General features: G+C 32.5%; 1 protein-coding gene and 1 pseudogene across 1 annotated transcript; both read right to left on the bottom strand.

The window, feature by feature from the left end:
* Positions 1–6,183: 6,183 nt before the first annotated feature.
* Positions 6,184–7,614, bottom strand: LOC112017626 (LOB domain-containing protein 27). The gene is made up of 2 exons (XM_024050083.2): positions 6,775–7,614; positions 6,184–6,456 (listed from the first exon to the last, which is right to left on the bottom strand). The coding sequence occupies exons 1-2, from the start codon at positions 7,542–7,544 to the stop codon at positions 6,354–6,356; spliced, it is 873 nt and encodes a 290-aa protein (XP_023905851.1). The 5' UTR covers positions 7,545–7,614; the 3' UTR covers positions 6,184–6,353.
* Positions 7,615–8,120: 506 nt separating this feature from the next.
* LOC136063527 (photosystem II CP47 reaction center protein-like) lies at positions 8,121–10,325 on the bottom strand (annotated as a pseudogene).
* Between the last annotated feature and the right edge of the window lie 681 nt (positions 10,326–11,006).

Here is an 11,006-nt window from a genome sequence, read left to right as displayed (position 1 = left end):
GTGATGGTTGATAAATCTAATTTTTCCATTGTCATTGGGTTTATTTGGAGTTAGTTGAAATTCTAAATTTCTTGTCTTGGAGGATATTTTGATTTTGCTTTCATGGGTCTCTTAATGATGTAATGTAAATTTTATGGAAGCTAGTCATAATATTGGAGATGATATTAAATGGGTTAACTTTATAAATTGGAGTTTATGCCTTGTGAATCAATTTGTTGAGAAACTTTGGAAGTGGAATATATTATTATTAATGAGGTTAAATACTAGGTTTGCCTAATTAAGTACTTATTTGGCAATTCCTAAATTGTAACTAGATACAATTTCAAGCTCTATGCTTATTGTGATAGGTTTACTTGATATTGTTTAGGTTCTAGCTAATCTCCTTGAAACTTGGAGAATTAGGCTTTTACGGTTGCGAGATAAGTAGTTTTTTAATGGGATTTTTTTGAAAAATAACCATGTTGCATAAATGTTGTTTTTGGGTTAGACACACTTTTGGAAACTACCTGTGGAAACTATATTTTCTTAAAAACTATTGTATCGTAACCTGAATATATATATATATATATATATATATATAATTTTCCAATACTCCCCTTTCTGAATCCAGGTTTTCAATATCCCCATTAAAAGTATGAATTCCGTCGTTGGTACTAGGATTGCCAATGAGATTGGTGTGCCAATTTTGATTGATGCTCCAAAAAGTGGTTTAGCTTGGGGTCCTTTTGTCACGCCCGAACTCCAAATGGTCCAAAGCATGAGAAAAACATCTCAAAATTACCCATAGATTTTTCCTTTTTGACAATACAATCCAATTAAATCATATCAAGTACCAACATGAAGAATTGTCATAATAATTTCATTAAATATACTCCCAAATTAAGTCAGAGCTCTATGCAATAATTAGAAGGACCATTGGCCACAAAAGAATAGAAGTTTGAATAAATAATTACATATCACCAGCTTGTCCCATAAATGAGAATAAAGTCACAACCACTATAATAAATAAAAGAAATGAGTCAAGCCTATTCTAAGATGTACATCATCTAATATCTCCATAAAAAAAATTCAGCTACCATCAGTAGTTAGTGTAACTATTGTTAGCCACCAAAAAGCTGTCTCAAAAAATTGTTATCTACTCTGAAAAGTTTTTAAAATAATGGGATGAGATAGAGCCCAGTAAGTAGCATAATTAATTGGGGTGGGGAAAATTCAAGTTTCATTTTCAATAATAATAATATGATATGACAAGAATGACTAAATAATGAAACACAAAGTTTGTCAAAGTAAATACCTTAAAACTATATACTATAATCTGTGAGTACTAACAATATAATTTTCAAAGTTATAATATCTAACATAAGGTAAATTATCACAAATATACCACACTATCATATAGACCAGTCAGGGGATCTACCTATTCACAATTAACATGATATTGTTTTCTTTGGTATGCAGACTCTTGGCCCCATGGACAGCAGCCTCACACATATCCTCAAGAATTTTCTCTCCCCTCATGGGCAGCTCGAGAGAGCGCGTCAAATAGGACCTCTCTTGCATGTGGTCTCTTGGCCCCATGGACAGTAGCCTCACCCACACACAATCAAGAAACCTCTTCCCCTCATGGGTTGTAAGGAAGAACGCGTCATCCAAAGTGAAATGATATTGACCTAGATTTGATTCCGTTGTCACAAAGATTAAGAAAACCAAATTGAGGTGATCATCGGAAAATCACACATGGCATGATGTTAAAACCACATAAAACTTACAGGTTACATTACTTTGAAACACATAATTTATATCCAGGTAGTTTCAGAAAAACCTTAAATAATCTAACTTCCACAAAGTTTGTAAGGTTTTTTACTTTATTCTTGTCAAGAGATTTTCTATCAATTTCCCATATAATAAGACAAGATAAGCATTTTTAAATTTTCTAATATACCATAAATTCTATGATTTCCCTATCAAAGATTAAATAAAAGATGCTTTTTTTTTTTTTTTTTCCATATCAACAATTCATGCGTTTCCCCAAATGCAATACCAAATATGATGCATTTTCATATATATAATTATATATATATATATATATATATATATATNTATTTATTTATTTATTTTTTTATTGTGTGTCATTAAATATATATATTTTTCCTTTTATTAAACTTTGTTTCAACTACTGCAAAAGTAACTAAATTTCAGGAAGAATAATATATATCAAATTAATTATATATTTCTCATATAAATCTTAGAAAAATGGCATTAAAATTTTATTATACTAAAATAATTAATGTACAACTTAAAAAAAATTAATATAACAAAATGAATGTATTTAGCCTATTAGTAATATTTTACTGTAAATTACATAGAATAAATACTATAATGTTGGTTTATATATATTACACGTAATTTGAAGAAGTTAGAAAATCTAAATGGTTAAGATTAATTTTAATGAATTCAAAAATATTTAGTTTTTGATGCTTTTTATATTATTTGTTGCCAAATAAAATAAACATGAGGAAGATTGTCATAATAATAAAAATAAAAATAAATTATTATTATTATAATAAATAAAAATATTTTCTTATATAAAATTTATACAAGTAATCATGTATAGGCGTTGAACCACTTAGAAGGGTGGGGACAACCCCCAACTTCTCAAATATTAGAAAATTATGTCTAAATTTTTCTAAAATTTTCAAAGGATATATGGTTCCCCACCCCCCCCCCCTCCCGGGTCGATTTTTATCCCTAAATTTTCCTAAAAATTTCAAAAGATATATGATTGCCTCCAAACTCTTTATATTTCTTGTATGACATTTTAAAATTGGTTAAATTCTATATTGGTTAATATTAATTTTGATCCCATTCATAAATTTCTCGTTTTGTCCCTTATCATATAATCTTTTTATATAAATAATTAATGCACAACCAACTATAGAAAAATTAATATATGCATTTTCCCTATTTACTACTTCAATAACTAATACTTTGATATAAATGAAACAATTGTTGAGCTAGAATTCTAAACATAGAAAATTTCAAGAAATGCGCCACATGAAAAATAATATTTATCTTTTCTCACAATATTACTAAGGGTATGTTTGATAATTGTTTTTTTCCCTTATTTTCTATTTCCAAAAATAATTTTATATTTTTGAGACTAAAAAACTTGTTTGGCAACCCAAAGTGGACAAAATACAAAAAACTGTTCTCAAAATTCAATTTATGAAGGAACCTGAAAACATGCAAAAGGCCGTTTTCAGTTTCTAATTTTCAAAAGTCAATGAATAATTTAATGAATTTGTCTCATTTAATAAGTTAGTATTAGAGTTCAAATTCTAGTAACAACATATTTTAGTATTTCTTATTTTTTTTCTTCAAAAAATTATCTTTTTAATTTCAACTAACCAAACATGTTTTTGATTTAAAAAAGACAAGAAAATTGTTTTTTTTTTTCTTGATATTCCCAAAACCAAATTTTTGAAAATAGAAAACAAAAACTGTCACAAAATATAACCTAAATATTTTGAAGTTTGATCTTCTTAATTAATATTTTATAATAATTTTTTTGTCCTAGAAATGGTTTTTTTACCTGAATATTGAATAAAATTGCTTTACTAATCTAGATTTATGAGATTAGAAGTGTCTTGTATTTTGACATTTCTAGGAAACTATAACATATTATAATATTTACTATAAAAAGTAGACTATATTTTTTAGATTGATTAAATAATTTTGAAATCTATAAATAAAAATTTAAAACACAAAATACTTTCATATTAAAAAAATGTAGAAATTCAAGCAACCTCTCAAACATTTCCTCAACCACTTCATTCTCATAACTTAATTCCATAATTCCAAGAAAATTGGATTGCTTAAAGAAGTAATAATGTTCTGTATCTTGGCTTTATCCATAAAAGACAATCTGGATGCAGCCGTTATCCTTTATGCTTTGGCATAATTTTTTACCATCGGGAAGTGTGTATGAACTTGACTCCCTAAGCTTATTGGATCCCTGATATCCTTCCTTTGCATTCTACAAGAAGTCTTTAATTATTTGCCATGATTAATCAAGAGCTCCATGTTTACAGATGCTGTGTTTGTGTGCATGTTTTATTAGAAATCTTTCTAAGAATGATACACCATGATTCTTTTTTTTTTTTTTTAATTTCCTTATTCTCGTTATAATGCCTTCTTCCTTTTGCTATATTGTCGTGAGATAAATTTCAAACTTTTTAGTAACTTGGGGCACTAGCCCCCCCCCCCCCCCCCCCTTTCTGAATTGTTGCACTAGATCTTTTTTCAAACTTCAGAGTCACTTTTGCATATTTCAAAAGTTCATATAACACATTAGCTTCTGTTAAGGTAGAGAGGTTGAACTAGATAAGAATTTTTCAAATAGTTAATATATTGTTGAAGAAACTGAAACTTCTATATAGGCCTAATCTATAAATCTTTCTAAAAACCTTTCCAACATTTCCTTTTAGTATTTATACAAATGGGATATCCTAAACTTATGTTAACATTATTGCATTAGGCAAAATAATACTGTCAAGTACTGCTTTAAATATATTTCTGATATATTTTCACCCCTCCAAATGGTATGCATGTAATCAGTTATCAGAATCTTGGAACACCAAAAATTATACTTGGTTTCTCTATTGTCCTCTTGGTTGTAAACTACTTCAGGATGAATTCACAAAAAATAATACTGGTAAGTACGTCTCTTAATATATTTCTGATACATATTAATACAATGATAAAGATGTGGAAAAGCTTAAGCTGTCAGAGGAGGAAAAAGATGTTTTGGCAGTGAGCTCCCAGGATGTATCAAACTCTAAACATCACGCAAAATTCAGTATTTTATTCAAGTTACAAATCAGCAAGGAGTTTAACAGGGAGGCGTTTAAATCTGCAATCCATAAACTTTGTCAAGGGTCGCATGGTGTTACATTAAAGAGGTTGGCAATAATCTCTTTCTGGCTATTTTTACAAGTGAAGAAGATATGATGGAGGTCTTAGATAGAAGTCCTTGGTCCTTCGACAGTAGACTGATTTTAATAAAGCAATTCAATGGTGATCTTAGCTCAGGTAATGTTTCCTTCCAATACTCCCCTTTCTGAATCCAGGTTTTCAATATCCCCATTAAAAGTATGAATTCCGTCGTTGGTACTAGGATTGCCAATGAGATTGGTGTGCCAATTTTGATTGATGCTCCAAAAAGTGGTTTAGCTTGGGGTCCTTTTGTCACGCCCGAACTCCAAATGGTCCAAAGCATGAGAAAAACATCTCAAAATTACCCATAGATTTTTCCTTTTTGACAATACAATCCAATTAAATCATATCAAGTACCAACATGAAGAATTGTCATAATAATTTCATTAAATATACTCCCAAATTAAGTCAGAGCTCTATGCAATAATTAGAAGGACCATTGGCCACAAAAGAATAGAAGTTTGAATAAATAATTACATATCACCAGCTTGTCCCATAAATGAGAATAAAGTCACAACCACTATAATAAATAAAAGAAATGAGTCAAGCCTATTCTAAGATGTACATCATCTAATATCTCCATAAAAAAAATTCAGCTACCATCAGTAGTTAGTGTAACTATTGTTAGCCACCAAAAAGCTGTCTCAAAAAATTGTTATCTACTCTGAAAAGTTTTTAAAATAATGGGATGAGATAGAGAAAAAGAGAAGGATTTTTGCATGCCTTGAGTAAGCATGAATTATGACTATTTATATATATATATATATATATATATATATATTTATACACCAATCACTATATCATGAAATTATTAAATTTGTAAACACAATATAAACAAATCACTACAATAATTATATTATCTTTCTATTTTGTGTATTAAATAGAAGAATAAATATTACAGTATCTTGAAATCTCGGAGGAAACTAATAATAAATGCATCGCACATCTTGTAACATGGTTTCAGCATATGACTAAGATAAAATGGCAAACATTTAAGAAGTCATATAGCATTACTTATCAGAATTTTTTTTTTTTTTTAAAGACTCGGTCCTATTTATACACAAATGAATGATATAGAAAAAAAAATAAAATAAAATCCACATAAAATGTAGTGACTATTAGTGCCTCCATCACGTTGATTTGTAAACTTTTAGAAACAATCACAAACAATAAAATAAAATTTATTTAGAAACTTGGAATGACCAAGTAATTCATTATAAAGTTCATGAGATATTCAAACTTCACTAAAAGGGATTTTTTTTTTTTTTTAAGTTCAAAATTGTGGAATTTAATCTATGAAAGGAGGAAAAAAAATGATAAAGAATGGAAAACAGACTACTTCTCTTCAGCTCATTTGATCAGTTGACACTTGTAAGACTGAAGCATGCAGCAGCACTCTTCAATTCATTCTCAGCAACATGCTCAACGGACTGGGTTGTATCTTTCAATGATTCTTCCGAGCTGCATATCACATTTAATTATCAGTCATACAAAAATAAAACTAAAATTGCAGAATCAACTTTATATTATGGTGCATTTGTACAACTATTGCAAAATAGTGTTTTGAATTTAAAATGAGTGCTTGTAAAAAAGTTACAAGGAACCACTCTAACCAAACAGAATTTTGAATTTTAAAAACATTCTTTTAAACTTCCAAAACGCCTAACTAAATGGACTTAGAAAAAACACTATTAGCCCTATATTGTACTTGAAATTATGAGAATATAATCACAATGGACAACCATGTAACCATTGCTATATCCAAATAATTTGATGTACCTTGACTCATAAGGCTCCTTGGAATCTATGTAGGATTGCCTGTCATCGATGGTATCGAAAAATGGATGAATCTCATCATAATCATGAACTACTTCATGTTGGATAGCTAGTGGTTGCGAGGAGACCAACTCAGATTGAATTGCCAAAGAATTATTACTGTTGTTATCATTATTGGCATAAGAATGTTGAACCCAAAATGGATTTCCCACGTTATCCTTAGTATCCATGTAACCAGAGTTGTAAGCAGCCCTGTTGCAATTCCAGTAAGAATGCTGCTGTTGTGTTACAGGCAAAGCATCCACAGCATTGTAAGGCTGTGGAGTGTGATTGAAGAGTGAAAGAGCATTTGTACTAGGCGGCGCCATGCCTAATTCTAATTGCGAAGCGACCATGTCATCAGACAGAGAAGAAATCTGATGCTGATGTTGCCTGGACATCTCAAGTTGCGCATGAACAGCATGAAGCTCCTCCTCAGCCTGTAGAATTTGGTATTGTAGTTGACAGATGATCCCCCAACAGCCATACACGGGGAACTTGTCGCGGATATTAGCTTGGTAAATGATAGACCTCATTGCCTCAGCCTTTTGACATGGCTGCAAATTCTTTAGTATCTTCAAGATGTTGCTGACACCAAACAACTTGTGAGCATTCTGAAACATCTTTGGTTGTTCAGGAGGGAAGTATAGAGAAAGAGGGCACTCGGATGAGCATTTTCTTCTTTGGTACTTACATGCAGCGCAAGCTTGGCTTGTGCCACCCTTAAGGGTCATATTTACAACACCACCTCAATATGATAAAAGTTGCTAGTGCAAGGCCAAGAAGCAAAATTTGGTGAAGAAGGAAATGATGGTCATAAATAATGAAAGTGAATAAAGAAAGGGACATGGGGGGAGAGAGAGAATATTCAATATTGAGAGAGAGGTAATTGTTGGAACTGAAAAAGCTTGCATTTTGACCTGAACAGGTCTGTTATGAGCCGCGGATTTTGCTGGGTGTGGAAAAGACCGAGTAAAAGAAGAAGGTGGCAAGATTATAGGGAACGATTCTTTTTAAGTTTTTATACAAGTGTTGCGATTTTGGGAGATTCCTAACTTTTTGGGCCACTGTTATGGTCATAGCTAGCTCACACAGACCCGTTTTTGTGTGACCAGATTTTGCCGTATTGCTTTTTCAGTTTCTTTAAGGTAGTGGTTTGGTGTCACACTGCTTTTTTTTTTTTTTTTTTTTTTTTTTTTTGGTAATTTTACCGTTGTATCCTGGGCCACACGTGGGCTTGACCTTCACGGTTTTCGCGTCACGGGCAGAAGATTCTATAATAACTAGAAATGGCTGCCTTTCGTTTGGTCGGAGGATGATGATTTTCTTTCAATATGGAGCTTGGCTTGGCTTCGAGCCATAGTTCCAAAAGAAGAGTCGCTCTAGTAAAACCGGATTGGATCAGGAGAGGAAGATGTGGATGAAGCACATGTATCCGTGGAAGAGGAGCCTTCTCAGAATCGTCACCAACTGTTATCCCCTCCGACGATGATCGGAAAAAACCAATCTGATGACAGCTAGACATCTCCTGGTAGAGCTGATATCTCCTCAAAAAATTCAAATTCCCATGCATGCACCGGTAGTATTTGCGGCTAAGAAGATATATCACGTAGTTTGATTTTCAAAGCAACCACTTTTAGATGAAACAACAACTAGCACTGCTATAAGCTAACGTGTCCTCAATTTCAGGGGAATTGGAATATAGTTCAGACTCGGATCAAAACAATTGATATGGGGAGGAATCAAACTTTTGATATTGAGAATATGGAAACTACACCGAATATCTCTGAGGTTTTTTCGGATCAAACTAAACCTCCCCTACGATCCTGGAAACGCCTCTTACGCAACTCCCAACTCCAGCAGCAGTAAGGTTTTTGAAATTTCAAACTCTACCCTACCCCTGTGACAAATAAGCTAAACGCTAATCTTCAGATGCAGACAAACCATCACTCTCCTTGCCTTCCCCTGCTCTCAAGAAACAAGCAATTGACAAAAATAACCAGATTCACTATCTTTCAACAACTGGGGTTGCTTCTCAACCCCGTCCTCCGAACATGAAAATTTTAAGCCTGCCGTGGGCTTGGGATCCCAGAGGTATTACAGGAACTTCGCTATTTGGCGAATGAAGAAGGTCCCAAGGTTCTTGTTCTCTCTAAAACCCGGCTGGATATGGATGGTTCTGTCGGATTAAAGAAGAAATTGGGCTTGAATAAAGGTTTTGCAGTCTCTAGAATTGGTCTGGGTGGTGGCTTGGTCATGCTATGGTGGGACAATGTGGATATCGATGTTCAAAATTCGTCTCCATATTATATTGATGCTTTGGTAAATCAAGAGGTTGTCGTTTGGCGCTATATGGGTTTCTATAGGCATCATTTATTGGATTCAATACACTGGTGAAGAAGAATTTGAACCCATGTTTTATGATGAGGATAAACTTGCAATTCTGTCAAAACACTTGCTTACAATACCATCTCCGTCTACCAAAATAACCAGAAATGTTTCAAAAAAAGTGGGCATATGACGTACAAAAAGTTCACGCCCTTCCTTATCTCTAAAGATAGGGTGTCCTAACCACCCAACAACTATTCCATTCACGTTTTCCATTGAGCTAGCCCGCTTTGAATAATCCCCCATTTGCTAGATTATTACTGATGAAATCATAAAAAGTCAAATTTTCAGGAATTTTAGACCAAGCCTCTAATAAACTTTTATTTTCGGCTATCCCAGCGCTAACTCTTTGATATATTTCTTGCTAGAAGTATCCCTGATCTCATTGATAACGAGTGGGACCAAATAATTCAATCAGGGTAGTTGCTGAACCATACCACATAGTTCCAACAACAACAAAAGCAACAAAAAAGACAGTAGTGATACTACTGGAAAGGACGGCTTCAACATTTCCCATGCATAATCTTTTGTATAGACGTTGGGGGGACAAACACGAAAATGGAATAGGCCGGCTAATATGCCCAATGTCCCTGCTGCAATATGATGAGAGGCTATTCCGCACGGAACAAAAGGATCAAAACATTCCACACCCCACGCTGGATTTACAAATTGTACCCTTCCAATTAGTCCATAAGGATCAGACACCCATATTCCAGGACCATACAACCCCGTTACATGAAATGCGCCAAACCCAAAACAAGCCAACCTTGAAAGAAATAAATGAATTCCAAAAATCTTAGGTAAATCTAAAGAAGGTTTTCCTATACATTCATCAGAAAATATTTCTAGATCCCAATACACCAAATGCCAAATAGCTGCCAAAAAGCATAAGCCAGAAAACACAATATATGCCCCAACCACACCTTCGTAACTTCAAATACCCGGATTCGTTATAGTACCTCTTGTGATTCTCCAACCGCGCCATGAATTGGTCATTCCTATACGAGTCATGAAGGGTATAACAAACATACCTGTGTACACATTGGAAATCATTGTGGGAAGTAATCTGGCTGAACTTGGTGAATTTTTGAATACTAATAGAATCTGCTCTCTTAAGGTTGCTTGGATCCTTGAAGATATTAAACCTTTTAGTGATAGTTTTGATTTTTTCTTTTTCTTTTTTAGCATACCTTTACAATGTAATCGTGCTTCTCTAGCATTGGCTAGTGTTGCAAAAAAGAAAGAAGATGTCATTTTTTGGTTAGAAGAATGCCTTTCTTTTCTCTTTCTCATTGTACAACATGATTCTGTATAAATAATAAAGTCTACTATCATTTCTGCTAAAAAAAAAATTAGTTTTTGGACAAATTCAATAAGTCTGTGTTTTATGTACAGAAGATATATCGGCCAGCATATTCCAAAGTCAACTTTCAAGTAAAAGTTTTTCATCAACCAAAAAAAAAAAATTCTAGTAAAAGGGTAAAACTAGTATGGCAAATATTAACAAGCAATCAAGCACCACACCGATGCTTGTTAAGGATAAAATAGTACGAGTCTCACTTGATAAAAAAATAAAAATAAATTGGAAAATTTGTATAAAGTTGACTCTAAAGTATATAAAATTGACCCTAAAGTGTATAAAACTAACAAAATACTAACACAAAGTTTGATGGTATGGTGCCTATTAACACAACCTCAACTATTAAAGTTTTAAACCCCATTAAAATCTTAATACATTATCATATTTTCTTTAGATTTTTTTTTTTTTTTTTTTGCTAAAATTTTTTCTTAGATGGTAGAATATTGAA

This window comes from Quercus suber, unplaced genomic scaffold (genome assembly GCF_002906115.3).
Source record: "Quercus suber isolate HL8 unplaced genomic scaffold, Cork oak 2.0 scaffold_538, whole genome shotgun sequence".
Classification (NCBI taxonomy): domain Eukaryota; kingdom Viridiplantae; phylum Streptophyta; class Magnoliopsida; order Fagales; family Fagaceae; genus Quercus; species Quercus suber.
Note: the sequence above shows the minus strand (reverse complement) of the source record. Positions and strands in the feature narration are given on the sequence as shown.

What these genes read in the sequence shown, in the direction of transcription:
- LOC112017626 (XM_024050083.2), bottom strand. Translation starts at nt 7,544, where the DNA reads ATGACCCTTAAGGGTGGCACAAGCCAAGCTTGCGCTGCATGTAAGTAC. An exon ending in AAGGAGCCTTATGAGTCAAG is followed by an intron (nt 6,457 to 6,774) that starts GTACATCAAATT and finishes TGTGATATGCAG; the next exon opens with CTCGGAAGAATCATTGAAAG.